Source organism: Myotis yumanensis, unplaced genomic scaffold, assembly GCF_028538775.1.
Source record: "Myotis yumanensis isolate MYYU_CA2020_CCGP unplaced genomic scaffold, mMyoYum1.0.hap1 SCAF_2, whole genome shotgun sequence".
Classification (NCBI taxonomy): Eukaryota; Metazoa; Chordata; class Mammalia; order Chiroptera; family Vespertilionidae; genus Myotis; species Myotis yumanensis.
The window spans coordinates 397863-425461 of record NW_027223753.1 but is presented as its reverse complement, the minus strand read 5'-3'; the positions used below and the strand labels follow the sequence as shown (position 1 = coordinate 425461).

At 69.1% G+C, this 27599-nt stretch overlaps 3 protein-coding genes across 4 annotated transcripts; 2 read left to right on the top strand and 1 right to left on the bottom strand.

The window, feature by feature from the left end:
- Positions 1 to 1463: 1463 nt before the first annotated feature.
- On the top strand, positions 1464 to 6277 carry MXRA8 (matrix remodeling associated 8). Of its 2 annotated transcripts, XM_070403086.1 has the most exons (10): positions 1464 to 1561; positions 2777 to 2797; positions 2911 to 3210; positions 3558 to 3659; positions 3768 to 4238; positions 4481 to 4640; positions 4802 to 4840; positions 4937 to 5013; positions 5274 to 5354; positions 5475 to 6277. In XM_070403086.1, exons 1-10 carry the CDS (start codon positions 1513 to 1515, stop codon positions 5498 to 5500), a joined length of 1326 nt encoding a protein of 441 aa, XP_070259187.1. In that variant the 5' UTR covers positions 1464 to 1512; the 3' UTR covers positions 5501 to 6277. The 2 variants fall into 2 exon arrangements, with proteins under 2 accessions (XP_070259187.1, XP_070259189.1); XM_070403088.1 differs by lacking the exon at positions 2777 to 2797 and having other exon boundaries at positions 1485 to 1561.
- A 3546-nt stretch (positions 6278 to 9823) lies between these two features.
- DVL1 (dishevelled segment polarity protein 1) lies at positions 9824 to 22210 on the top strand. The gene is given in 16 exon segments (XM_070403842.1): positions 9824 to 10069; positions 15061 to 15130; positions 15278 to 15343; positions 15345 to 15400; positions 15535 to 15638; positions 15872 to 16010; positions 16688 to 16781; positions 16851 to 16920; positions 17176 to 17315; positions 17401 to 17477; positions 18117 to 18184; positions 18361 to 18438; positions 19132 to 19263; positions 19366 to 19533; positions 19608 to 19811; positions 20869 to 22210. Coding segments are annotated over 16 exon segments (2025 nt in total). The 5' UTR covers positions 9824 to 9899; the 3' UTR covers positions 21258 to 22210.
- Positions 22211 to 22683: 473 nt separating this feature from the next.
- On the bottom strand, positions 22684 to 26325 carry TAS1R3 (taste 1 receptor member 3). Its single transcript, XM_070403841.1, is given in 8 exon segments — positions 22684 to 23641; positions 23643 to 23815; positions 24023 to 24143; positions 24292 to 24495; positions 24618 to 25001; positions 25003 to 25404; positions 25506 to 25806; positions 25896 to 26325. Coding segments are annotated over 8 exon segments (2577 nt in total). The 5' UTR covers positions 26081 to 26325; the 3' UTR covers positions 22684 to 22834.
- Positions 26326 to 27599: the final 1274 nt, after the last annotated feature.

The window sequence follows — 27599 nt, the reverse complement described above, 5'->3', positions numbered from 1 at the left end:
TTCCCTCCACGCAGGAGAGAGGGCGGCCAAGAGGCGGGACGGAGGATAGAGATGGAGAAACAGACACGGGGGCGCAGGCGGGGGGGGGGGGGGGGAGGAGGGGGGCAGCCACCAGCACTAATATAAACCAGTTAGAAAAACAAGGGAGGCCAGGCCTCGAGGCCCAGGGCGGAGGCCGGCTTTTCCAGAATGAAAAGTCCCGGGAGGAGCTGGGGGTGAGGGGAGCCAGTTCGATTCAAGTTTGGAAAACGGGCCCCGCCCCCAGGGCCTGGACCCGCTGAGGAACCTCCGTTAGATCTGTGGGTGTGGGTTGGGGGCTCCCTCCTGTCACCCCGTCCCCTCTGCAGCGGCCTGGCCTCCGCCGCCCGGAGCTGGGCTGGGCTGGGCGCCTGGCTTGTCTGAGGACGTGGGGACCAGGGCAGGGTTCACGCCGAGACCCCAGCCCACCAGGGACAGCTGGTGACCCACCCCAGCCACTCGGCCGCCCGCGGAGGAATGCGCTGTGGGTCCGCGGTGGCTCCGGCTGGTTTTCTCCTCTGAGGTTTGCTTAACTAGAAGGAGCGGGCTTGGTACACAGCTGCTCTGTTATTTCCCGTTTGTTTATGTGACTCTGTAGGTTTTCCCAGTTTCAAATTAGTGCCTTCTGGGGGGGGGCCTCCCGTGCCCTCTCCCCGCCCCTCTCCTCCGGGTGGGGGTGCTCCTAGGAGCCGTGTAACCCAGGTTTGAGTTCAGGGACCCCGATTCCACCCTGGATGGTGGGCAGATGTTGGGTGGGGAGCAGGCCAGAGAGGTGGGCGTTGCTTCCCCACTGGCCCCTCCAGTGCTCAGGGTCCCCCCCTTACTCCATGGCTCCTGTGGAGGGTGAAGATGCCTGGAAACCACCAGGGCCTCATGCTGTGCCCAGGCCCCACCCCAGGCTTCCCCCCAGGGCTGGGCTGTTCTGATCCCTGTTCCTAGATGAAGAAATGTGGGGTCATCACAGGCTAACGGAAGAGCTGGCGGTTTGGCAGCCTGGATCCCTGGGGGTCCCTGCCCGGATGCCTCCACTCCGGGCAGGGGCCAGGCTGCCCACAGGGGGGAATGCCCTGGGCAGTGCCCCCCCTGCAGTGTCCCCCCTTCTGGGGTGAGGGGTTGCTCACTGCGGAACCCCAGCCCCCAGAAGGGCCCCACATGTCACAGCCGCCCGCAGGCATCATCGGGACCTCACCCTCAGCCCTCCCGTCCTCCAAGGGCTGGGCGGCTGCCCCTCCCCAGGACCCGGGCCAGAGAGGGGCCGCTCTCTGCCTGACGCCCTCAGGGTCCGGAGCGCAGTGGCCACAGGGCCCCCTCCCCACGGGCCGGCCAGGGTGGGGGAGGCCAGGGGGCTGGGCAGAGCGAGGGGGCGGTCTGCAGCCCGCGACCGGCCCAGAGCTCCGTGATGTCATGGCGGTGCCGAGGGGGAGGGGGCCGGGCTGTTTTTCTGGAGAGTTAGAGCTGGAGGGAGGGAGACAAAGCCAGGCTGGCGGCGGCACCATGGAGCTGCAGGCCCTCGTCCTACTCTGGAAACTTCTGCTTCTGCAGAGTGAGTGCGGGGTGCGGGGCTCAGGAGGCGCCAGCCACCAGTGCGTCCAGGGAGTGTGGTTTTAGGCAAAGCCGCCTGCCTGAGCTGGAGCCCAGTGCGGGCTGCCCGGTGGGAAGGGGACAGTCAGGGGGACCTCAGGGATGATGAGGCCCCGGGACCCAGGAGGGTGTGAGCCTTCACACGCCCTCCTCACGCGGGACCTGGAGCCAGAGGCCAAGAAGGGCTGGGGGGGCGGGAGGGGGGCTGAGGCAGCGGCCTGGGTCCCTCAGGCAGGGGGCCCCCAGGCCTGTGCTCCCTGTGGGCAGGAGGGGAGCCCTCGGGGGACTGTGGGGCCTGGGAACTGTGGGGCTTGCAGGGTCTGTTCCTTGGCTCCCTGCACCCCTGCCCCCCCAGCCCGCCGAGCTGGCCTGCTGACCCGGCACATTCCTCCGTCCTGGCGCCCAGCCGCAGCCGAGCAGGAGCCTGGCTGTGAGGTGGCCGATGTGGGGTCGCTCCTCAGTCCAGCCTTTGGTGCTTCAGACCCTGCCCTGCAGGGCCAGTGGCTCCAGCCCTGAGCCCTGGGGTGGGGGTGGCTCCCAGGTGCGGTCCTGTGCACAGCCCGGCAGGTGCAACGCCTGCCTCCCCAGACGCCAGCCTCCCTGGTGCCCAGGCTCCGGGGGCCTTGCTGGCAGCCTCCGTCCCCTGGGGGGGCCTTGCTGACAAGCCTGCATTCCAGGGCCAGCCAGTGGGGTCTAACCCACCACCCACCACGCACCCCGGAGGGCATGGTGCCCCTGCGTTGGCCAGGAGGATTAAGGGGGACTAGAGAGACCCCACCTGCGTCCTCCTGGCTTCTCCGGCTTTGTCCACACCCATAAACCGGGGTTAGCACCCACCTCAGTGGGGCCTACAGAAGGGACAGTGGGCCCGGCCGGCGGGGCTCAGTGGTTGAGCATCGACCTATGAACCAGGATGTCAGGGTTCGATTCCCGTCAGGGCACATGCCCAGGTTGCGGGCTTGATCCCCAGTGTGGGGCGAGGAGGAGGCAGCTGATCCATGATTCTCATCATCGATGTTTCTCTCTCTCCCTCTGCCTTCCTCTCAGAAATCAATAAAAAAATAGATATTAAGAAAGGTGGGGGGGACAAGGGCCAGTGCCCCTCCCCGGGCTGTGCCTGGGATAGAAAGGCCAAGGTCACCCCTCCCCCCCTGACTGGTCCTTCTTGTCCCTCCAGGCGCCGCCGTCCTGTGCTCAGGTGAGTGGCCAGCCCCGGCCCCGCGACGGTCCCCTCCTGTCCCCACGCCAGGCCAGCCCCACCCCGTCCCTGCCCCTGCGTCCCACCGGCCTCAGTGACCCCCCTTCTCCCAGGGCCGTCGGGGGCCGCGGCAGCGGGCAGCTCGGTGGTGTCGGAGGCGGCGGTGAGCTGGGCGGCGGGCGCCCGGGCCGTGCTGCGCTGCCAGAGCCCGCGCATGGTGTGGACGCAGGACCGGCTGCACGACCGGCAGCGCGTGGTCCACTGGGACCTGAGCGGCCCGGCCGGCCCCGCGCGCCGCCTCGTGGACATGTACTCGGCGGGCGAGCAGCGCGTGTACGAGCCGCGCGACCGCGGCCGCCTCCTGCTGTCGCCTTCAGCCTTCCACGACGGCAACTTCTCGCTGCTCATCCGCGGTACGCGCTCCAGCCGGCGGGCGTTCACGGCGGGGGGCGGGGGGCGCGGGCGGCGGGGCTGGGGGGCGCCCCGGGATTCACGGCGGGAGGCGGGAGGGGCGCGGGCGGCGGGGCTGGGGGGAGTTCACGGCGGGGGGGGGCGCCCCGGGATTCACGGCGGGGGGCGGGGGGGGCGCGGGCGGCGGGGCTGGGGGGAGTTCACGGCGCGGGGAGCCCCGGGATTCACGGCGGGGGGCGGGGGGGTCGCGGGCGGCGGGGCTGGGGGGAGTTCACGGCGCGGGGCGCCCCGGGATTCACGGCGGGAGGCGCGGGCGGGGGTTCACGGCTGCTCTCCGCCCGGTGCGCAGCGGTGGAGGACACGGACGAGGGGCTGTACACCTGCAGCCTGCACCACCATTACTGCCACCTCTACGAGAACCTGGCCATCCGCCTCGAGGTCACCGACAACCGTGAGTGCGCTGGCCCCGCGGGACGCCCCTCCCCGCCCGCAGCACTAGCGCCTCCCCCTCCGTCTCCCCCCCCCCCCCCCGCCCCCACTGAGCGATCTGCGCCCACAGCCCTGGACGCCGGCGCGCACTGGGATGGCGAGAAGGAGGTGCTGGTGGTGGCGCGCGGCGCGCCCGCGCTCCTGACCTGCGTGAACCGCGCGCACGTGTGGACCGACCGGCACCTGGAGGAGGCGCAGCAGGTGGCGCACTGGGACCTGCAGCTGCCCGGGGTCCCGCACGACCGCGCCGACCGCCTGCTCGACCTCTACGCGTCGGGCGAGCGCCGCGCCTACGGGCCGCCGGTCCTGCGAGACCGCGTGTCGGTGGAGGCGGACGCCTTCGCGCGCGGGGACTTCTCGCTGCGTATCGACCCGCTGGAGCCGGCGGACGAGGGCACCTACTCCTGCCACCTGCACCACCACTACTGCGGCCTCCACGAGCGCCGCATCTTCCACCTGACGGTCACCGCGCCCGCCGCCCCGCCGCCCCCGCGGGGCTCGCCGGGCAACGGCTCCAGCCACGGCAGCGCCCCCGCCCCAGGTGCCGAGGCCGCCCCGGGCTCCCGGGGAATGTCTAGGGGCTGGGAACGGCCGGGCCCGGCTGGTGGGAGCCCGCCCGGCCCCTCCCCACCCCACGGGAGGGACGGGGGTCAGCGAGGGGAGGCCCCACGGGCGGCGGCCACCTGTCCCTTCCAAGGGCCACGCGGCGCAGCGCGGGCGGCTGGGGTCGGGGTGCCCCGACTGTCAGCCCCGCCCCTGACCCGCCCCACGCGGCTCTCGCAGACCCCACGCTGGCGCGCGACCGCAGCGTCATCAACGTGATCGTGCCCGAGGGCCGCGCGCACTTCTTCCAGCAGCTGGGCTACGTGCTGGCCACGCTGCTGCTGTTCCTCCTGCTGCTCATCACCGTGGTGCTCGCCACGCGGCAGCGCCGGCGCGGGGGGTGAGCGCGGGGGGAGGCGGGACTGGGGCAGAGGGGCCGGCGGTGCTTTGCTGAGCGGAGGACCGGGGCGCCCCGTGAGCCTGTGTCCTGGGTGGCGGGTTCGGGGCTGGCGGAGCTGGGGGGCGGGCAGACTGTCCCCGACACGAGTCTCCCTCCCCAGGTTACGACTACTCGGACCAGAAGTCGGCGAAGTCCAAGGGGTGAGTGCGCCCCGCCCGCTGTCCGGGTTGGCCGGCCGGGCCCGGGCCTCCCGCGGTCCTAACCTCCATCTCCCCTCCTGCCCCCCGCCCCCCCAGGAAGGACGTGAACTTGGCGGAGTTTCCTGTGGCCACAGGGGAGCAGGCTTTTTACAGGAGTGAGGACATCCAGCTAGGTGAGGCGCCCGCCACACGGGCACGCACACGCACACTCACACACACATGTGCACGCGCACACACGCACACTCACACACACGCACACGCACACTCACACACACATGTGCACGCGCACACATGCACACACGCACACTCACACACACATGTGCACGCGCACACATGCACACACACACACACACACACGCACACGCCGGGAGTGCGGCGGTGGAGAGGCACCTCCAGGGCTCACCCGCTCTCCCCCCGCCCCCCGCCCCCCCAGATTACAAGAACAACATCCTGAAGGAGAGGGCCGCGCTGGCGCACTGCCCCCCGCCCGCCAAGCACATCGACTTGGACAAAGGTGCGTGGCCGGGAGAGAGACCGCTGCCCCCGCAGGGCTCCCGAACCCGGGGCCGCCCCGCGGGAGGGAGGGAGGGAGGGAGGCTGGGGCGGCCGCCCACCCCGTGCCCTTGTCTCGCAGAGTTCCGGAAGGAGTACTGCAAGTGAGGGTGGGGCTCCTGCTGGCCGGCAGCCCCGCCCCCGCCGGCTGTCTGTCCGGGAGCGCGTCTCCTGGCTTCGGCCGCTCCTGCCGCTCCCGTCCCGCTCCAGCGGCTGGTCCCGCTGTCCTGTCCTGAACTTGGAGGGAGCTGGCGCGGAGGAGGCACCTCCAGAGCCCGCCCCTGGAGCCGCCCCACCCTCACAAGCCACCGTGGGCTCCTCGGGCCCTGCCTGCTCTGCGGCTGCACCCCCTCCCCCCAGCAGCCCCCGCTTACTGCCGGCCCTGCCCGCTCCGGCCGCCGAGCCCACCCACGTTCACCCTCGGCCTCTCCGGGCCTCTGCACGGGGCGCAGCCGGGAGCCTGGGAGCTGGGTCAGCCTGAGGCTGGCACCGCCCCTTCCTCACGCCTTCCTGGGAGGAGCTGCCCTGTGCTGATAGCCAGGCTGCCCTGCGCCGGCTCGGGGACTGAGGACAGCGCACCCTGCCCGGACTGATGCCCCTCTCTGCGCCGCCAGCCGCCCGGGGCTGCCCGGGCCCCATCCCCGCTTCCCACCCGCTCCAGCCTCGTTTGCAATAAGCTGCCTTGACGGTCCCTGGGCTCCGGGTGACTTGGGGCCCCTCCCTGGGCTGGAGTCTGGGGCTGGGGCATCATTTGGCTTCTGTTTTGTCCGAGGACGGAGGAGAGTGAAGATGGTGCTAGAGTGGCCCCCGCAGCCACTCAGGACACACCGCCTGGCTCCTCCTGGGGAATGGCCACCATCACAATAAAGACCTTTCTGATTTGTAGACACGGCCTCTGCTGCCCCCTCCTCCTCCCAGGGGCAGCCTGGGCCTTGGAACCCCAAATCCCTTCCTTCATCTGAAGCCCCCCGCATCATCACCCATGAGTGCGAGGTCTGGGTGGGGTGTCCTGGGAAGAGGGACCTCGGGATTTTTCAGCCCCTACGTGTACGCCCGGTTGGGACGAAGAGTGTGTGTGTTTCAAATATATTTCTGCACTGATTCCAGAGAGGAAGGAAGAGGGAGAGGGAGATAGAAACATCAACGATGAGAGAAAATCATTGATCGGCTGCCTCCTGCACGCCCCCCACGGGAGATCAAGCCAGCAACCCGGGCATGAGCCCTTGGCCAGAATCGAACCTGGGACCCTTCAGTCCGCAGGCCAAGGCTCTATTCACTGAGCCAAACCGGCCAGGGCTGTTTTGTGTGTTTCTATAAAAATATATTTTTTATTGATTTCAGAGAGAGAGGGAGAGAGAGAGAGAGAGATATAGAAACATCAATGATGGGAGACAATCATGGATCTCCTGCCTCCTGCACGCCCCACACTGGGGATGGAGCCTGCGACCCAGGCATGTGCCCTGACCGGGAAATGAACCCTGACCTCCTGGTTCCTAGGTCGATACGCTGGCCGGGCTCTGAGGGTTTATATGAAGGTGGGGGGAGGGGAGCATGCTGGTGGATGGGAGGACAGAAGGGGTGGTGGTAGCTCAGGCCTCTGAGACGCAGGTGGGACTGGCGGTGGAGGAGACAGGTGTGAGCAGACAGGTGGAGGAGACAGATGGAGGTAGCAGGGCACCGCAGAAGGTGCAGGTGTGACACCCCTGGGGGAGGGGCTGCGGTAGGAAGGCGCCCTGTGTTTCCCCAACCCTGACCCCATCCTCCAAAGCCCGGTCAGGACAGCAGGGAGTGGGAAGCTGCTGGTCACCCTGCGTGGGAAACGTCCCGGCCGGGGTGTGAAGAATGTGACCTGCTGAACGAGGAGGCAGAAGCCACCCGCCCAGGTGGACGCCGGGGCTCCCAGGCGGGGAGAGGAAAGCTCTGGGCTGTTTGCATGAAGACGCCGAGTCAATAAACTCACACAAAGGAAGTAAAGTCTAAAGATGTGTTACTTTGCAGATCCCAGAATCGGGGGGCAGCGGGTGAGGCAGCCCTCCGCCCCGGGTCACAGCCTGCAGGAGGCAGAGCAGGGAGAAGCACCTGTTACTTGTAAGGTGGTTGCTTGGAGGTCACTGATTTCTCAGAGGCTTTACTTTGAGTGGTTATTTTATTTTTAAATTTTTAAAAAAATATATTTTATTGATTTTTTTTACAGAGAGGAAGAGAGAGGGATAGAGAGTTAGAAACATCGATGAGAAACATCGATCAGTTGCCTCCTGCACACCTTCCCACTGGGGATGTGCCGGCTACCATGGTACATGCCCTTGACTGGAATCGAACCTGGGACCTTTCAGTCCGCAGGCCGACGCTCTATCCACTGAGCCAACCCGGTTAGGGCTGGTTATTTTATTTTTAAATATATTTTTATTGATTTCAGAGAGGAAGAGAGGGAAACATCAATGATGAGAGAGAATCATAGATCTGCTGCCTCCTGCACACCCCACACTGGGAATCGAGCCCACAACCCGGGCCTGTGCCCTGACCGGGAATCGAACCGTGACCTCCTGGTTCTTAGGTGGATGCTCAACCGCTGAGCCAGACTGGCCGGGCTGAGTGGTTATGTTAAAAGGTGCCCAGGAAGAGCGAGGTGGGAACTTGGGTGGGAATCCTAAGCTCTAGTCCTTGCCTGAGACCAGATTCTGGTGTGAGCAGGTTGTCACATGGTGAAATGCCCAGGCGATGACTCAAATAGCTGCCCCCCACCCCACACACACAGGGACGCATAGTGCCCAGACAGGGAGGGAGGCTGGCCGGGACCTGTGGTTTGAGAACATGCCTCCCTCCCAGCCCGGTGACCTCTGGCCCCACAGTGGCCACCACTTCTACTGAGCAAGGCCCCACCTGGAAGGGCTTAGGCCCTGGCCACACACTCACCGCTGCAGGGCCTGAGCCTGACCACGTGGCATTGGCTGAGCTGGGCTAGAAGCATCTCTCCTAGGACCTGGGCTGTCAAGTGGGACATGACCTTGGGGGCTGGAGTGCAGCCGGGGGATCAGGCCACCCCATCTGTGGGTCTGGTGTGGAGGATGCTGGACCCCATGAGCTCTCAGGCGAGGCCCTGTCTCCCTCCTTCCCGGACACCAGCTGAGAGAGCTGTGACGGGCCCTCCCTCCAAGGCCATCCTGCTGGCTCCTTAGGTTTCCACTGAGGAAACCGAGACCTGAGGGGAGAAGGCCCGGCTTTGCCGAGTGGGTACCACCCTCACGGAGCCAAGGGGACTGGAGGTCAGGGCCCCTGGCCCAGGCTGACCTGGCGTGGTCCCCAGCCTGGGCGCCTCTGGTCAGTAGTGGCCTGGTGGGGTCTCCTGCCCTGGCCCATGGCCGGAGGGTCAGGACCGGGCAGATCAGTGATTTCCAGGCTCCAGCCCCCCATCCCCGTCACTCTTGTTATTCTCGCCAGTGGGGCTCCCTCCAGTGCCTCCTCCCCGGGGCAGCGCTGCTCAGGGTCTCCCTGGAGGGAGGGCCTCGCGCTGGTTTGACTGACAGCGGCCGGGGGCGGGGGGAACCTTCACCTGCGGCCTGGGCACCTCTGCACACGTGCGCCCTAGAGCTGCGTGGTGACCCCCGCACCCCCGCCCCGCTGTCACCCTGGCATCACGTACATGTGCTCGCACCTGGACCCGAGTCCTCCCCACATTCACGTGGCCCGTGTTTCTCAGTCCCCGTGGGCACCGGCAGGGGAGCCACGTCGGAGCTGGGATGGGCGGCGCGGGGCGCAAGGCTAGCGGTGTCCTCCGCTCCCTCCCACGGCGACAGTCCTCAGCCTCCTGGAGGCCCCGCAGCCTCGGGCCTCCGCCCCACAGACCAGGGCGCTCTCCCGAGGGCCGGAGCCCCTTCCAGCGACGCTCCGGGGGCCTCCCTTCCGACAGCTCGGGGCGCGTCGTGTGGGGCGTCCCCACCCACCTCCTGCCCCGGTCGCGCCCCTGTCTGTCCACGCGCGACAGCTCGGGCCCAGAGCGTGTCGTGGGCGCCCCGTGCGCCGGGCTCGGGGCAGGGGACGGGCCGGGGAGAGCGGGGCTGAGGCTGCGCGGGCGCGCACACGCGGCCCCGCCTCCCGCGCGCGCCCCGCCTCCCCCGCGCGCCCCGCCTCCCGCGCGTGCGCAGCCCCGCCTCCCGCGCGCGCCCGTGACGTCAGCCCCGCCGCGCTCTCGGGCGCCCCCCGCGGGCAGCGCGTAGCCCCGCCGGGCGGTCCCTGAAACTGCGCGGCCCGAGGGGGCGGCGGGGCGCACGGACGCGGCCGGGCCTGGTGCGCTCCCAGTGCGTCCCGGGCCGGGGCGGATGGGCGGCCGCCGGCCGCTGGGCAGCAGGCGAGGCGCGCGCGGAGCCGGGGGCGGCGGGGCGGGCGGGGCCGGGGCGGCCGGGCCGGGAGCGGCGGGCGGGCGGGGCGCAGGCCGGCGGCGGGGAGGCGCCCGCGTCGGATCCCCGGGCCGGGCCTGACCGCGGAGCGGGCCCGCCGCCGCCGCCGCGCCATGGCGGAGACCAAGATCATCTACCACATGGACGAGGAGGAGACGCCGTACCTGGTCAAGCTGCCCGTGGCGCCCGAGCGCGTCACGCTGGCCGACTTCAAGAACGTGCTCAGCAACCGGCCGGTGCACGCCTACAAATTCTTCTTCAAGTCCATGGACCAGGACTTCGGGTCAGTGGCCGCGCGGGGCCGTGCGGGCGGGTCGGCACCTGTCTGCGCGCCGGCCGGGCCGGGGGTCCGGGGACTGTGACCCGGGCCGGGCCGGGGGGGTGAGGGGTCGGGGACTGAGCCGGCCGACCCTCCGCCCCGCATGGTGTGTGTCCACCTGTCTGCGTGCGCGGGAGGCACGGGGCCCTGACTGCCCGCCCAGGAGCCGGAGCACTCAGCGCGGCGGGCAGCGCGCGTCCTGGCTTCCCCGCCCGCCCGGGGCCTGGTCTGTGCGCCCGAGTGTGTGACCTGCGGGTCCACGTCTGTGGCCCAGGGCGACCCCGCAGTCCCATCGGGGGACCTTTCAGACTCGGGGCCCGCTGGCCCCTCTGGGGGGGCAGGTGCCTGGAGAGCTTGTGGCTTATGGGGCCGGGGGGTCCCAGGAGCATCTCCTGAGTGTCGCTGGGGAAGGGGCGGAGGCGGGGGCAGAGTCCCGCCACCCAGTGGGGCCCCTGGTTAGCGTGGGGCGAGCGAGGTGACCTGGCACGGGGGACAGATCTGTCTGTCTCTGGGGCCTGTCGAAGTTTCTGGAGGCTCAGGACAGCCTACCCCTGGCCCCCTCCTCCGGGTTCCTGAGGTCAGGGCAGAGGTCAAGGGTCACTCCACCCACCCCCACCCTGGGGTTGCTTGCCATTGGGACTCTGTCCCCGCTGAGCCACTCAGCACTCGGTGTCCTGGGAGCTGCCTCTGGTCAGCGTCCAGCTCCTGGTCCTGGTGGTGGCCGTCCGTGGAGAGGACTTCCCACTCCGCCGGCCGGGCCTCTGGGGCCGGGAGCAGGAGGCGGGCTGTGGGCTCCAGGCCTGACCCGGCTCAGCCACCGGTAACCCGAGTCCCGGCTCGGCCGTGCTGGGCAGGGGGGCCGAGCCGTGGGCTGAGCAGGTGTGCCCGGCGGCCCTCAGGCGGCCCATGTCCTTGTGTGGGGCCGTGTCTGGGGACTTTGACATTGAGGCCACTTCCTGGATTCTGTGCTGGGCCCGGGCCCTGGGCCGCCCAGGCCGGGTCGGGCTGGGACGGGGCTACTCTGCAGCTCCTGAGGACCTGAGGATGTTTGGGCAACGGGACTCTCTTGCCTTCCCGCCGCCGCGCCCCCCCCCCCCCAAACCAAGGGGCGGCAGAGAGGGGTGGGCGTGTCCCTGGCAGCCTTGGAGGCAGGACGCCCGGGCCTGTGTGCTGGCCTTCCTGCTGGCTCAGCTTCGGAGCCACATGGGCCAGGTGCTGCGGGCGGGGCATCCTGTGCCCCTCGCTGCCCTCGCTGGGCCATCGCACAGCCGCTGCCCCTCGGGTCGGGGCTGCTGTGGCTGTGACCGTCCGCTCTGTGAACGGGCACTTCTGCTTTTAACTTAGTCTATTATTGTTTGCTTTTAATATATAATATTTTTATTGATTTCAGAGAGGAAGGGAGAGGCAGAGAGCGATAGAAACATTAACGATGAGAGAGTTTGAGCCCACACCCCCGGCATGTGCCCTGACCAGGAACGGAACCTTGACTTCCTGGTTCATAGGTTGATGCTCACCACCGAGCCACGCCGGCCGGGGAACTGGGTTTACTACTTTAACGAAGTTACCAAAGCCACACGCTCTCTGTCAGGAACTGAAGCCGGCACAGGCCTGTGGTGTGGCCAGGCGTGTGCCCAGGCCCCAGTTTGCCGGCCTCGGACCAGGCTCTGGGCCGCGTCCTGGGGGCCTGCTGTTGGGTCCTGGAGCCATGGGGGCCACCCAGGAGCGGCAGAGCCCCCACCCCACATGCACGCTCCGCAGAGGCCGGCCTGCGGGGGGGTTTGCAGGACACTGGGTCCCTGGCTGGGGAGGAGGGTGGGCAGACTGTGGGGTCTTGGAGCAGCACGAGTTCTTCAGGCCTGGAAATGGCTGGGTGCGGGGGAGGGAGCAGGACCCGGCTGGGAGGCAGGGGCAGCTCTGAGCTCGAGGGGGGTCGGCAGGGGAATGGATTTGGGTGACGCTGGAAGGCACAGCGGGCAGACGGCACGGGCTCGCTTATTCCCTCCCCGATCACTGGCTGGTGGCCGGGTCACCGAAGACCCCCATCAGCTGCCTCCTTTCTCCCCTGCCCCCCAGATCTGTCTGCAGAGCCCCAAGGTCTGCCTGTCCTAGAACCATTTATTCAGGGGCTAAATGGGAGGGGTAATCTGTTACACTTTAGTGTGAATGACACCTGGATGCCTAGCGGACCTAACTGGAGGTGTGGGGAGGGCGGGCAGGTCCATGACAGGGCGGCCTCACTTGGGGGGCTGTGAGGAGCATCCTGGTGAGCCTGGGCCTCCTGTCCCACCCCCCCCCCCCCACCACTGTGGGCTTGGCCTGGGTTCCCTGAGTGTCTGTGCTGGCCACGGCGGGCCACCTAGTGAGGGAAGCTCTCTGCCACCTTCCTGCTCTGTGGCGGGAAGAGAGGATGGGGGGCCCCGTGCCCCTGGGGACGCACTGAGAGCTGCCCCACGGGGAGGGGCTGGCCCCTCGGGTCCTCCTGGGCCCGTGGCCACATTCGGCTCCCAGGGTGGGTCTGCAGGGGTGGCGGGTGGGGCCGGGCAGCCACCAGTTGCAGGTTCACTGGGATCTCACCAGCAATTCCGAGGTCAAGGGCAAGAAGCCACCAGGGGTGCCTGGGTGGCCTTAGTGGAGATGCTGCGGAGGTCTGCTCTCCGCCCGGCGAGGTCCGCTCTCCGCCTGGCGAGGTCCGCTCTCCGCCCGGCGAGGTCCGCTCTCTGCCCGGCGAGGCCGGCCCAGGGGGGGCCTCAGGGTTATCCGGAGGTATTTTCCCAACCGCCCCCCCCCCCCCCCGGGCTCCCAGCCAGCAGTGGGCGCTCCCCGAGGAGAGGAGCGCCTGTGCCCTTTGTCCTGAGGGCTCCAGCGTCTCTTCCTCCATCTCTGTCCTCTTCCCTTCCGTCCTGGCCAAGGGGCTGGGCCTGTGGAGCCCCCATTGCCCCGCCCCCAGGGGGACGGCAGGATGCTCTGTCACGCGTGTAGGACGGGGTGTAGGACGGGGTCCTCAGGCTGGCGAGGGCCGGGGGAGCGGGGCCTCTGGGAGCTGGGAGGGCCTCTGTGCTGAGTGGGGGCCCTGAGGCCTCAGGCGGCCCTTGATGGTGGGTCATGGAGAGGTCCTGGCCAGGTGGGCAGTGGGAGCAGGTGGGTGCTCCTGGGCCTCTGAGGGAGCCCGGTGCCCGTGGTAGGGGGGTGCCTCCCTGTGGGTGAATCAGAAAGGGGGGAGCTTGGTGAGGCAGGGAGGCCGCCGGAGGGGCCACCTGGCTCTGTGGGGACCGGGTCTCGCTGCGTCACTCAGAGACCGTGCTCTGGCCCCCACCCCCTCCTCTCCCCCCTCCCTGGTCAGTCAGCTGCAGCTGGCAGAGTCCCCATGGCCCCGGCCCACCCCAGGTCTTCCTGTGCTGACCGCCTCGGGTCTGGGCCAGGTCACGGCCTCCCTGGCCGCTCAGGTCTGCAGGGCTGTGGCGCCTGAGTGGGGGCAGCAGATGTGGGGGCCACTCTTCCTGGGGGGTGTGGCCTGAGAAAGACCTTCTCTGCAGGTTGAGGTGCCCAGCTTATTGGTGCCTGTGGGGCTGGCCCTGGAAGGAGTCTGGGGTGGCCACAGGACCCTGCGGGTGCCCCCTCCCCCCAGGTTGGCCCTGTCTCCTCCATCTCCTCTGCCCCAGGGTCCAGGGCGCCCTCCCTGTGTGTGAAGCCTTGTTCCCTGGTCGGGAGTGTGGGGTGCCAGCTCGGGGGGCTCCTGTCACTTGCTGCTGCCCAGGACTCACTGAGGGAGGCTGTTTCTCCACTGGGCTCAGGTCTCGGGCATGGAAACCCTGCTGTGCTGGGCGGGGCTGGGCTCCAGGGGGGCGGGCATCTAGGCCCCTCCTGCTGCAGGCCCCCACCCTGCCTGGCCTGCTCCCTGGGCCTCCAGGGGCCGCAGTGTGGGGTGTGTCTGGGCCACGGCCCATGCCTGTCCTGCCTGCCCCAGGGCCCCTCGCCAGCTGTGCTGGCTGCTGTCCCCCTCACCTCTCTGAACCTGACCCTTGACCCCCACACACACCTGTTTCTGAACCCAGGGGTCATGGGCCTCCTTCCCAGTTAGTGTTGCCCTGACCTCTGCATCCTGCCCTCCCCCACCCTCAAGCCACCTGACCAGGGGCAACATTAAGAAATAGGCCTGGTGCCCGGCTGGCGTGGCTCAGTGGTTGAGTGTCGACCTATGAACCAGGAGGTCACGGTTCAATTCCTGGTCAGGTTGCAGGCTGGGTCCCTAGTGGGGGGCGTGCAGGAGGCAGCCGATCCATGATTCTCTCGCATCCTTGATGTTTCTCCTCCCTTCCTCTCTGAAAGCAATAAAAATACTTAAAAGTAATAATGAAAGAAAGAAATAGGCCTGGCTGCTCGCTGTGCAGTGGGTGTGGCCACTGTGCAGCGGTCAGGGAGGGGCTCGCTGCCCTCCGAGGCTGGCCTGTCGGTGGGCCCAGCTGGCCTCTCGGGTCTGGAGTTGGGCAGGTGCAGCCGGTGGGGTCTGCTTGTCTCCCTGGGTGGGCAGGTGGCCTTGGAGAGCGCGTGCGTGTGTGCGTGCATGTGGGGCGTGTGTACTGTGCCACCGCGACCCGCCTGTGTCCATGGGGTCCTGGCTGAGGCTGGGGGAGGGGTGCAGAGGAGAAACCAGGCAGAGCCCCTCCCTCGCAGCTCTCCCCATGGGGCGCACACAGAGCAAGGTGGGCTCGAGGTGCAGGTGCTGCAGGTGGTGACGCCCAGTGCTGAGGGCCGGAGGTCTGGCCCCTGGGACTGGGCCCTGGAAGGGACCCTCAGGAGGATGACAAGAGCCCCAGGAAGAGACTGTGGTGGGCGGGACATCCACACAGAATGACAGCTGGGCGTGTGCTGGGCGCCCTGGTCGGTGGGGGCTTCTCTCCGGAGCACACTGGGGGGACGGCCCTGTGCCGGGGGCTCACGGAGGCGTCTGCCCGTAGGGTGGTCAAGGAGGAGATCTCGGCGGACAATGCCCGGCTGCCCTGCTTCAACGGCCGCGTCGTCTCCTGGGTGAGTCTGGGGGCCTGGGCAGGAGCACCGGCCGGGGTGGGAGTGGGGCTCAGGCTAGCTGAGCATGCAAGGCTGGTCGCCTGTGCCCCGGGCACCCGGTGGGGGGTGGTGGCCAGAGGCACCTCTGAGCCTCGCTGTCCTCCGCAGCTGGTCCTGGCGGAGGGCGTGCACTCGGACACGGGCTCTCAGGCCACCGATGGCCACGCCGACCTGCCCCCCGCCGCTCGAGCGGATGGGGGGCATCGGGGACTCCCGGCCCCCCTCTTTCCAGTAAGAACTCTGGGGGCCCCTGCCTGTCGGGGGGTGGGCAGCTGAGCAGGGGGGTGGAGCCAGGGTCTCGCCAGGCAGGGGAGGAGGCAAGGGCCTCGAAGGGCCCCCATTGCCCAACGCTCTTGTTGGCACAGCCCGAACGTGGCCAGCAGCCGTGACGGGATGGACAACGAGACCGGCACCGAGTCCATGGTCAGCCACCGGCGCGAGCGAGCCCGACGCCGGAACCGGGAGGAGGGTAACGGGCCACACCCTCCACCCCAGACCCCAGAGCACACCCAGGTCCCTGCTGCCCACGAGTTCCTGCCCCGGCCAGGGGGGTCTCTGGGGAGAGGTCCCAGGCCCGACGATCGAGGATCTGACCCCTCCTCCAGCAGCCCCTTAGTCACGCGGCCCTGCTCTGAGGTCCGCAGGGGCCGCCACGACCTCCCGGGAGCCCCGTCGTTGGCTCACTTCCCTCTGTCTCCGCAGCCACCCGGGCCAACGGGCACCCAAGGGGGGACCGGCGGCGGGACCTGGGCTTGCCCCCCGACAGCGCCTCCACCCTGCTGAGCAGTGAGCTCGAGTCCAGCAGCTTCATCGACTCTGATGAGGATGACAACACAAGCCGGTGCGTGTTATGTGTTTTGACGTGTGTGTAGGCGTGTGTGTGCACGTGCAGGCGCATGTGGGCATGTGTGTGGGCATGTACGCGTGCATGGGTGTTGTGGCCGTGCGAGTGCACCGTGTGTGTTGTGGGCGTGCGCGCGAATGGGCACGTGTGTGCACATGGGTGTGTGGGGTGTGTATGTATCGTGTGCACGCACACACGCACGGGCGTTTCACAGGCGTGTGTGCATGTTGTATACATGGGTGTATGCGCACATGAGTGTGTGGGGTCGTGCATGTGTGTACGCGAATGTACGTGCATGTTGTACACATGTGCGCACACAGGTGTGTGTCCGCGTGCACTTGTTGCACGCATGAGTGTGTCCATTGTGGAGGCCAGGAAGGCTTACCTGGTGTTTGCATGTGTCTCCATGTTCACCTGGAAGCAGTGATCCCCGTGGGTGTGGGTTTGCGTGTGTCACACATGCAGGGCGGGGTGTATGCAGCCAGGAGCTGATCCTGACAGACACCACCTGCCTCACCTGCCACCTCCGGTCCCCTCCCCCCGACGATGTGGAGGGGGTGGGTGCCTGTTTGTAGGCAGCGTCTCCCTCCCTGGAGCCCCCCTCTGGCCCCTGACCTCTGCACCCCTGACCTTCGTGCCCCCTGACCCCCACGCCCCGACATCTGCAACCCCAGGTTGAGCAGCTCCACGGAGCAGAGCACCTCGTCCCGACTCATCCGGAAGCACAAGCGGCGGCGGCGGAAGCAGCGCCTGCGGCAGGCGGACCGCGTAGGTAGCAGGAGGGGGGGGCAGGGGTCTGTGCTGCCGGCACCGCCCTCACCTGCGCCCGCCCTGCAGGCCTCGTCCTTCAGCAGCATCACCGACTCCACCATGTCCCTGAACATCATCACCGTCACGCTCAACATGGGTGAGGCGCACGGTGCCCCGGGCGGCGTGGGGCCCGGGGGCTGTGGGGGCCCCGGGCGGCGTGGGGCCCGGGGGCTGTGGGGGCCCCGGGCGGCGTGGGGCCCGGGGGCTGTGGGTGCCCCGGGCGGCGTGGGGTCCGGGGGCTGTGGGGGCCCCGGGCGGCGTGGGGTCCGGGGGCTGTGGGGGCCCTGGGCGGCGTGGGGTCCGGGGGCTGTGGGGGCCCCGGGCTGGGCTGCTGACTGCTCCCCCTCCCCAGAGAGACACCACTTCCTGGGCATCAGCATCGTGGGCCAGAGCAACGACCGGGGGGACGGCGGCATCTACATCGGCTCCATCATGAAGGGCGGGGCGGTGGCTGCCGACGGCCGCATCGAGCCCGGGGACATGCTGCTGCAGGTGGGGCGCCGGCACCGGCCCTGGGACCGGCTGGGGGGCCAGGAGGTCAGCACCCCCACCCACCGCACTGACCCCTGTCCCCCAGGTGAATGACGTCAACTTTGAGAACATGAGCAACGACGATGCCGTGCGCGTGCTGCGGGAGATCGTGTCCCAGACGGGGTGAGGCCGGGGCCACGGGGGGGACACGTGGGGGACACGGGGTGAGGCCGGGGCCACGGGGGGGACACAGCGGGGGGAACACGGGGGACACGGCGGGGGGGCACGGGGGGGACACGGGGTGAGGCCGGGGCCACGGGGGGTACACGGCGTGGGGGACACGGGGGGACACGGCGGGGGGGGCATGGGGGGGACACGGGGTGAGGCCGGGGGACACAGCAGGGGGGGAACGGGGGGGACACAGGGTGAGGCGTGGGGGACACGGCGGGGGGGGCACGTGGGGGACATGGGGTGAGATGTGGGGGACACGGGGGGACATGGCGGGGGGCGTACGGGGGGGACACAGGGTGAGGCGTGGGGGACACGGCGGGGGGGACATGGGGGGACACAGCGGGGGCCACGGGGGGCCACGGCGTGGGGGCCACGGCGGGGGGGGGCACGTGGGGGACACGGGGTGAGGCCGGGGGACACGGCAGGGGGGGCACGTGAGGGACACGGGGTGAGGCCGGGGGACACGGCGGGGGGGGCACGTGGGGGACACAGGGTGAGGCCGGGGCCACGGGGGGGGGCCCACGTGGGGGACACAGGGCCTGACGGTCACATGGGGCCTCCCACACATGACCGGCCGTTCCTGCCCTGCAGGCCCATCAGCCTCACGGTGGCCAAGTGCTGGGACCCGACCCCCCGGAGCTACTTCACCGTCCCGAGGGGTGAGTGACCATGGGCTGGCAGGTGGGAGTGGGTGGGGTGGGGTGGGGCTGGCGGGTGGGGGTGAGGTGGAGGTGGGGCGCCCAGCCCAGCCTGACCGCCTCTCTCCTCTGCCCTGTGCTCCACGCTCTCCCCGTCTGTCCGTCTTTCTGTCTGTTGCCGTGCGGCGGCCCCCCAGCTGACCCTGTTCGGCCCATCGACCCGGCCGCCTGGCTGTCCCACACGGCGGCGCTGACCGGAGCCCTGCCCCGCTACGGTACGAGCCCTTGCTCCAGCGCCGTCACTCGCACCAGCTCCTCCTCACTAACCAGCTCTGTGCCCGGCGCCCCACGTAAGTGGCAGCTCTTAGCTCAGGGAACTGAGGCACCAGGACCAGGCCGAGGTGCCACCTGGCGCGGTCCCACCCGAGGGCCCTGCCAGCCTCAGCGTCCTGCTGCTGCGGCCCCTGCGGTCGGAGGCAGGGCCGACAGGTGGCCTCCGGCTCATGCTCCTCCCGTGCACGTCCTGTGCGGTGGGGGTGGAGGTGCCCGAGGGGCCGAGCCAGCCTGCGTCCCTGCCCAGGGTCTTCTGTGGCAGGGCAGGCCACTGCGTGCCCGGGTGTGTGCATGTGTGTGTGTGTGTGTGTGCATGTGCGTGCATGTGTGCATGTGCACGCGCACACGTAGGTGTGCACACGTGTGTGCGTGCCTGTGTGGAGCCCCCCCTGCTTTCTGCCTCTAACACGACTGACAGCCTGAGGAAGGGGGGGCTGATGTCCACGCGAGGCCGTGGCCATGGTGGGGAGGCCCCACCCTGGTTCGTGCCCAGATCCTACGGAAGCACCTACAGGAGGGGGAGACTGCCCCCACACGCCCTCCGGCCTGGGGGTCTCCACGGCACCGGCCTCGGAGGGCGTCCAGTGGGCACCGTGGGCGGTGGCCTGTCCACTGAGGAGGGGTGTGCCTTGCAGAGCTGGAGGAGGCGCCGCTGACGGTGAAGAGCGACATGGGCGCCGTGGTCCGGGCCATGCAGCTGCCCGACTCGGGGCTGGAGATCCGCGACCGCATGTGGCTCAAGATCACCATCGCCAACGCCGTCATCGGTGAGTGGTGCCTGGATGCCGGGGGCGGGGCGGGCGGGGCGCACACATTGCACGCACGCACACACATGCGCGCTGGACCCCTGCCTGACGCGAGCCCCGCAGGCGCGGACGTGGTGGACTGGCTGTACACGCACGTGGAGGGCTTCAAGGAGCGGCGCGAGGCGCGCAAGTACGCCAGCAGCATGCTGAAGCGCGGCTTCCTGCGGCACACGGTGAACAAGGTCACCTTCTCCGAGCAGTGCTACTACGTCTTCGGGGACCTGTGCAGCAGTGAGTGGGGCTGCGGGCCGGGGGTGCCCGGGGGGCCTGCCACACCGCCCTCACTCGCCCTCCCCTCTTGCCAGACCTCGAGGCCCTGAACCTCAACAGCGGCTCCAGCGGGGCCTCGGATCAGGACACGTTGGCCCCTCTGCCCCACCCGGCTCCCTGGCCCCTGGGGCAGGGCTACCCCTATCAGTACCCCGGGCCTCCGCCCTGCTTCCCGCCCGCGTACCAGGACCCTGGCTTCAGCTACGGCAGCGGCAGCGCTGGGAGTCAGCAGAGTGAAGGTGAGAGCCTGCCCACTGGTGCCCGCTCCCTACTGCCTGCTGCCTGTGTGCCCGCCCCTCTGCCCTGCGTGCCCACCCCTCTGCCCTGCGTGCCCGCCCCTCTGCCCTGTGCACTCCGCCTGCTCTGTGCTTGGAGTTGGGGTGGGCTCCCTTTGTAAGGGATGATGGTGGAGGGAGGTGGGGAGGAGGAACCTGGAGGCTCTGGGGGCGGTGGGGCAGAGGCAGGAAGCCAGGAGATGGTGAGGGAAGGGCAGGTGGTGGCCTGGGCTGGGGGAGTGCAGAGGGGCCCCAGGACATAGTGGAGGACAGACAGCTGGGAGCCAGAGGCAGCCCGTCACCGACAACCGTGTCCCCGCGGGCATGTGGGGAGCTGAGGAGATGGGTTGGGGATGTTCCATGAGGAAAGCTGGCCTGAGGCTGCGTGGAGACCAGTGAGGCCGGTGGGCGTGCCTGACCCAGGCAGGAGAGGCCGTGGCGGGCAGGCCGGGTAGGAGAGCAGGCGGCGTGGGGCCGGCCGGCCTGGTGTGTAACTCGTGCTATCCCTTGCTTTGTGCTGAGCAAGCCTTAGACTGAAGGACTAGCGGATGGACCCTCGGGGCCGGTAAGCCAGGGCCCTGCCCGGTGTCCCTCGCCGGCCGGCACCCTCGGGTTCCCGGCGTTTGTGAGAACCCGGGACAGGGCTGAGCCGAGCCACTAGCCAGGGCCCCAGGGTCCGGTGGAAGGTGGGTCTCAGGGTGGGGGGGCCCAGGTTGGCCAATGGGAGCCGGCACACGGGGTCTCACGGGTGCCTCAGGCCCTCGGTGCAGGCTTTGGAGTGAGGTGTGGGGGCACCAAGCTGGCCCCAGTGTCCCCGCCTGCCCCCCCCACCCCCCCCTCCGCCTGCTGCAGCTGCGCCTGCGTTTCTGGGCAGGTTCGCTCCTGCCCTGGTGTCTGCATGGCTGCCCCTCTCCCTCCCCGCTCGGGACCCGCCAGGCCCTGCTGGGTGCCGGGCAGTGGTCAGTTCTGGGAGAGGCCGGCCTGGCACTAACAAGCCATTCCTTCCCTGTCTCCATCCCAGGAAGCAAAAGCAGCGGGTCCACGCGGAGCGCGGGCGGGAGCAGCCGGCGGGCCCTGGGCCGCGAGCAGGAGCACCAGAGGCCCCGAGCCGGGGGCAGTGGCAGCGAGTCCGACCACACGGCCCCCAGCAGGGCAGGGGGCGGCAGCTGGTGGGAGCGTCCCGCCAGCCAGCTCAGCCGTGGGAGCAGCCCGCACAGCCAGGCCTCCACCACGGCCCCGGGGCTCCCCCCGTTGCACCCCCTGACAAAGGCGTACTCGGTGGTGGGCGGGCCGCCTGGGGGGCCCCCCGTCCGGGAGCTGGCCGCTGTCCCCCCAGAGCTGACAGGCAGCCGCCAGTCCTTCCAGAAGGCCATGGGGAACCCCTGCGAGTTCTTCGTCGACATCATGTGACCGAGGACAGGATGCCTTCCTCCGAGCGGCCTTTGGTGGGGGCACGGGGGTCCTGCTCTCCCCCAGGAGGCGCTGCATCTGGAGCTTGTGTGGCCTCGCCTTAGCTGTGGCCGTCAGGGGTCAGGCAGCTTTCCACGTGCACCAGGGCTGTGCTGTGGGTCTGGGCTGGACAGAGTGGGGGCAGGCTGGAGGGCTGAGGGGCGCGTGGCCCGAGCCCCCTTATTTGGCCTCAGCAGCCCGTCTGTCCCTGGTCTGAGCAGCTGTGTCCATGCGGACCTAGGGGGCCTCTGTGCTCAGGCGGATCTGACCTGCCCGGTGGGTGGGCCTCAGGGACCCCCGTTTGCCCACAGCACTGCGTCCAGGTCCCCAGGCCAAGCTGAGAGGTGGCTGCTGGGCCTGGTCGCTATGGTCACCCAGTGTGCAGGCCCTACGCCTCTTGCTCAGACTGGGGGGCCATGTTGGGGGTGGACGGGAGCCCCCAGACCTCCCTGGCTGCCTGGGTCGGGGTGTAATTTATTTATTTATTTCTTGGCCTGAGTCCCGTGGGAGGTGGTGGCCAGGGCAGCCACGCACCAGCTGGAGCAGAGCTGCACGTCCCCCCACCGCCGGGTCTCAGAGTGAATGCGGAGACACAGGGAGTGTCTGAAAGTGGGGGGGGCCAGTGAGGGGGAGACGCAGGGGAACATCTCAGCGGCCCACGATGCTCAGCTGCTGCAGGGACAGGTCTGGGGAGAGGGGCAGCCCGCCCTCCCTGCTGTCCTCAGGTGACCCCTTCCTCCCCTCCCCCACACGCTTCCTCCCAGTGAACTGGCCTGCACGTGTCTGCAATGTGGATACTGTATCGCGTCTGCGGTGTAGATACTGTATCGAGTCAGAGGTCGTCTGGATAGTTAATAGAGCTGCTTCTGTGTAAATGCTATTTTAAACACTAAAAAGCATTTAATTTTATGGGACTGGCGCGTGGCCTGTGTCTTTTCTCTCCTGCCAGCTCCCCTCGTAGATTGGGGTGTGGGGCTGGCCAGCCGGCAAGGTCCTGGCGGGGCGTCTTCTGTCCGTGGTGCTGGCTCCTGGCTCCAGGGGTCCTGGCGGCGGGCGCTGGCCTTGGTCCTGAACCCCCCACCCAGCCAGGCTCTGTCCGCGGTGCTGGCGGTGGGCTGACCCCGCTCTACCCGCTCCGGCCAGGACAGGGAGAGAGAAGGAAGCTGGTGCCCCTTCCCAGTGGCCTCTGTCCTGCACGGGGGCCCATGGTCAGGGCGGCTGTAGCCACTCACCACCTCCCACCCCAGTGGTGACTGGAGGGGTGCTGGGTGGGGGCCTAGGCCAGGCCCGGCCAGGTGAGTCCTGCCCAGCTTGACCTGCAGGTGGCCCAGCTGTGGGCTTCCCTGAGCCCTCAGTGTGGGTTGGGCCCGAGGAGCCCTCTGTTGGCGTCTTCCCAGCGGGGTCACTGAGCAGGCCTTGCTGGACAGGACAGCTGACTCTCACAGGGCCCAGCGCAGGCCCAGGGGTCGTTGGGTCACGGCCAGCAGGCAGCCTGGGGTCAAGACCTAGAGGTGGGCCTGCAGGTTGCTCTGCAGGAACTAGGTCTGGGCGCACTGGGGTAAGGTTGCTGGGTCATGGGCTCCACCCCCGCTGCCACCCAGCCCACTGGCACTGCCAGGACCCCCTCCCAGGAAGAACTCGGGGGGGTTGCCCGCTGGCTGCCGCAGCAGCAGGTGGCACTTGGGCAGGTGGAAGGTGGCCAGGATGCCCAGGACGCAGACGAGGCTGGTGCCCATCTGCACGGCGGGCTGGTAGGCCACGGGCATGTTGGCGAAGAGGGGCACAAAGGAGACCCAGGTGATGAAGTAGGCCAGCATGGCGAAGGCGAGGCTGCGGGCGCGGTCGTAGCGGCCTGGCCGGCGGTGCACCAGGAAGGTGCCTAGGAAGCAGAGTGAGGCCAGCACGGCGTGGGCGGCGTGCACCAGGCCGAAGCCCACCCAGGAGCGCATGCGGCAGTGCACCAGCACCTCCGTGGGCAGCACCTGCCAGTCCATCACCACCTCCGGCGGGAAGGCCAGCAGGTACCAGGTGCACAGTGCCGCCTCCGCCAGCACAGCCAGCAGCACCGCCAGCCAGGCCTGCGGCCCCTGCAGGTGCCCGCGCAGCCGGTCTGCCCAGCTGGGCGGCAGCTCCGCCTCCACAAAGATCTCGGCTGCCTGCAGGAAGAGGGTGCTCAGGCAGCCTGTGAGTGGGAGGTGCATCAGCGGCTGCTGGGCCAGGCAGCTGGCCGGACTGGGCCAGCCGGGCAGCAGGAGGACGCTGAGGCAGACCAGGCCCAGGCAGGCCAGGCCAAAGCAGGCCCGCGGCCCACCCGAGGCCTGCACCAGGGGGCTGTCCCGGTGCCGGGACGAACAGCCCCAGGGCCGCCAGCACCAGGCCCAGCACCAGGCCCAGCAGCGCGAGCAGCAGCAGCACGGTCGGCTCCCCCCAGGCCAGGCACCTGGGCCTGCGGGGGAAGCAGCGCAGGCTCCTGTCGGGGGACCACTGGTCCTGGGCGCACGGGGTGCAGAAGAGGTCGTCTGTGGGCCGGGAGGAGAGAGATGGCACGGCTGGGGCACGGCTCCCCTGGACTGGCCTCTGCCTCGGGCTCCGGCCTGGGTGTCGGCCTCTGAGCCAGGACACGCCAGGACCCTCTCGGCCACATGTTCCTCACCCGGCGGGACCCTCCCCACACCTGCCTCAGCCACACAGACCGGGGGGAAGGGGCTGGCCGGGGAGGGGCTGACCTGGGCTGCGCTGGTAGCTGCCTGCCTTGCAGTCCACGCAGTCGTAGCAGCAGGAGTGGAACCCCTTCACCCGGCGGACCTGGCCCTCCTGGCACTGCCTCGAGCACTGGGACACGGGCCTCTGGAGCAGGGTCCTCGGACTCAGGCTTCGCTGGGCTGGGTGCACCCCCAGAGCCTGGGGACGGCCCCCCCTCGCCCCCTGCTCCTCCCAGGGGGGGCAGGCCTTGCTGCAGAGCGGCTGTGCGGTGGGGACACGGCCGGGCACTCACCGCGTTCCCTGGCGTGTGCCAGCGCATCCGGGGCAGCTGCAGCTGCAGGCGGCCGTCGAAGCCGCCCACTGTGTGCAGCTCGGGCTCCGGGTCCCGCCACACCCAGAGCTTCAGGTCGTAGCCCGTGTCCACGTTCCCGTTGGCGTCGAACCGCAGCGGCAGGCCGCGCACCCGGAAGCTCGTGTTGTACATGTTCTCCAGGAGCTGGCAGGGGTGTGGGGCGGTGGGTGGGGAACAGGGGGCCAGCTGCCGGCACCCAGGCCTCCCCCCTCGCCGCCCCCTCTCCTCGGGCACAAGCGGGGCCAGCCCAGCTCCCACGTCCTCACCTGCCAGGGCTGCACAGGTGCCCGTGGGGGGCAGCCCGAGGCATCGCAGAGCAGCGTGTTGTGCAGGGCCTGGGCCACGCTGTACACGGCCGCGTAGGCCGCGAAGGCCCGGTGGTGCCGGAGGCCGGCAGACACATCCTCCAGCGAGATGCGGTCACACTGCGGGCAGCGTGGCCCGGCCATGTGTCCCTCCAGGTCCGGCTGCCCTGCGTCCAGCGAGGCGCAGAAGGCAGGGTCGGCGGCCAGGGCCAGGCGGGCCTGCACGTAGGACGGGAAATCGGGCATGGGGGCGCCCCGCTGCAGGAAGCCCAGCACTGTGCCCACCTGGGCCAGGCCGGGCAGGGACAGGACCTGGGCCGAGGTCAGCCAGGCCTCGCTGGCCACCCCACACCCTGGGCGCGAGCCCAAAGCGGATGCTGAAGCTGAAGAGGGCGCGGGCGGCCCCGGCGGAGGAGAACAGCACCACCACCTGCACGCGGCTCTGGTTCACGTGGTGCAGCAGGCCCTGCACGGCGGCGCCCAGCTGCAGGCCGTGGGCGCCCGCCGCCGGCACCAGGCCCTCGTGGGCGATGCAGATGCCCCGGGCGTTGGCCAGGCCGGAGAAGAGGCTCAGGCCCTGCCGGCCATACTCGTCGTCGCTGCCCATGGCGGCCACCCAGTTCCACTGGAGCGCGTGCAGCAGCTCCACCACGGCGGCCACCTGGACGCGGTCGCTGGGCACCGTGCGGAAGAAGGAGGGGAAGGCCTCCCGGTTGCTCAGCTGGTCCGCACTGGCCCCGTAGCTGACCTGCAGCGGCCAGGAGGGGAGGTGTGTCCTGATGGGGGCGGGGCTCCCTGGGGCGGCCGGCGGGGGGTGGGTGGCGTGGGGGGAGACAGACAGGGGCGCACCTGGGGCATGAGGAAGAAGCCGAAGAGCTTGCCGGTGACGAGGGCGAGCTCCGTGGAGTGGGGCCCGACGACAGCCAGCACGCGGGGCTGGTACTGCGAGTAGTCACAGTAGGCGGCGACGTCGCAGCTGCCCGCCTTGGCCATGAACACCAGGCTGGGCTTCATGGCCACCACGGGCTCCGAGCAGGAGTCAAAGATGTCATGGCCCAGGCGCAGGCCGGGCAGCAGGGCTGACCCCCGGTTAATCTCCTCCACGGCCATCTTCATGGCCAGCGCCCAGAGCAGGCCGAGCGACGAGAACCTGGGGCCACACAGGGTTGCAGCGGACGACACCTCACCGCTCCTGGGGAGCGCCCCGCTTGCCCCCGCCCCCCGCCCCCCGCTCCTTACCTGGTGCACACGGTGGTGTTGGGCTGGGTCCTGGGGCTCAGACCCGTGTCCTCGGCGGCGCCCAGGGGGAAGAGCCCCCCCAGCACGTAGTCCCCCTGCATCCTGAGCTGCCGGGACAGACACAGCGGGGCCCCTGCCCCGAGGCCCAGCAGAGCCGAGAGGCCCAGCAGAGCCAGGCCGGACATGGCGGTGGCGGCTTCTGATGGGGACGGCCAGCGGGTGGGCCCAGGTAGGGTGAGCCAGGCTGGGAGGGGTGGAGGATTTGTTTAGCAAAACCCTCCTCCCCTGCCAAGCCCCGGGGGCCCCTGGAGACGGCAACCCCTCCCTGGGCCCGAGGTTTGCACACGTCAGGGTCTGTTGTCCTAATGCGACCAGGCCCTCTGGCCGACAGTGACGTGGGCAGGCAGGCTCTGAGCAGCTGCTGCCCGTGACCTTGTTACCTGCCGGTGCCCAAGCCCCTCACCCCACCCACTCCTGGAGGGGAGGAGGGACACCCAGGACTTCTCTGCCCGAGGGTCCTGGCTCTCCAGCGGCCTGTGGGAGGGGCTTGGAGCGGCCCCTGCCTCAGGAGTAGGCACAGAACACTGGTCTCTCCCACCCTGGGGAGGGCCATCTGCAGTCAGGAGGGGCTCCATCTGCATCCCAGGGGCAGCCTGAGTGGGGGCCGGGGTGCCCCGCCCACCCACCTGTGGCTGGGGTGGGGCCATGCCTCTCAGCCTGGGAACTGGGCACCGTGGGGTCTGGGAGGTTCCGCCACCAGGGCCGGTGGCCTGGAAGCTTTGGGAGCCCTGTGGCTGGCTGTGCCCCGCCCGGCTCTCGGCACCTGACAGAGCAGGTGCCTCCCTCTGGGCCCTCAGGGGGTTGCATGCAAAGGAGGGAGAAAAGCTGTAACCAAATGGGCCGCAGCGGCTGAGGCGGCACCAGGTGTGCAGAGGGCGGTGGCAACGCCGTCTCCCCCGCACCCGGTCCCGCTGACCCCGTGCTGGGGGGGGCAGGTGCACCCAGCGGAGCTGGGGGAGGGGCTCCAGGCATTTCAGCCCTGGCTGGGCCTGGCAGACGTTTACAGGAAGTGCCTCCACTGGCCTGTGGGGAGGCCCACACTGCTCGGCACACGCAGGGCATGCACACGACACCCACAGGTGCCCCCCCCCCCCACACACACAGCGCGCTGGACCTGCACGCCCATGCTACACACATGCAGTGCATTTTACACGCACACCCGTGCTACACACACACACACACACACACACACACACACACAATGTACACTGGACCTGCACACCCATGCAGTGGATTCCTGCACCTCCATGCTACACACTGCAGTACATGCGTGCAGTGCACCTGCACACACACACACACACACACACACACACACGTGCAGCCTGCGCTCTCTGGACCCCGTGGCCCCAGGCTGTTCTCCCAGCCAGTCGTACACTGTCATTGGCCTGTGCTGGCACCACCTGGGGCTCGGCTCTGCTTGGTGTGGGAGCAGCAGCGGAGCCGGCACTGCACTGGGGCCGATATTGGGGCGCAGTGATCAAGGGGACCCTCCCAACACTGTGTGGCAGAGCAGCCCCACCCCCCTGGGCCGGCCCAGGCCCCGCCCGTCCAGCCCAGCCCCTCAGGTGCTCTGTGTCTGTCTTCTCATCAATAAAATGATAGTTCCGTGACCTCGGTAGAGGGGGGACCATGGTGGGCGGGGCT

What these genes read in the sequence shown, in the direction of transcription:
- MXRA8 (XM_070403086.1), top strand. Translation starts at nt 1,513, where the DNA reads ATGGAGCTGCAGGCCCTCGTCCTACTCTGGAAACTTCTGCTTCTGCAG. An exon ending in CTTCTCGCTGCTCATCCGCG is followed by an intron (nt 3,211 to 3,557) that starts GTACGCGCTCCA and finishes CCCGGTGCGCAG; the next exon opens with CGGTGGAGGACACGGACGAG. An exon ending in CGGCAGCGCCCCCGCCCCAG is followed by an intron (nt 4,239 to 4,480) that starts GTGCCGAGGCCG and finishes CGGCTCTCGCAG; the next exon opens with ACCCCACGCTGGCGCGCGAC.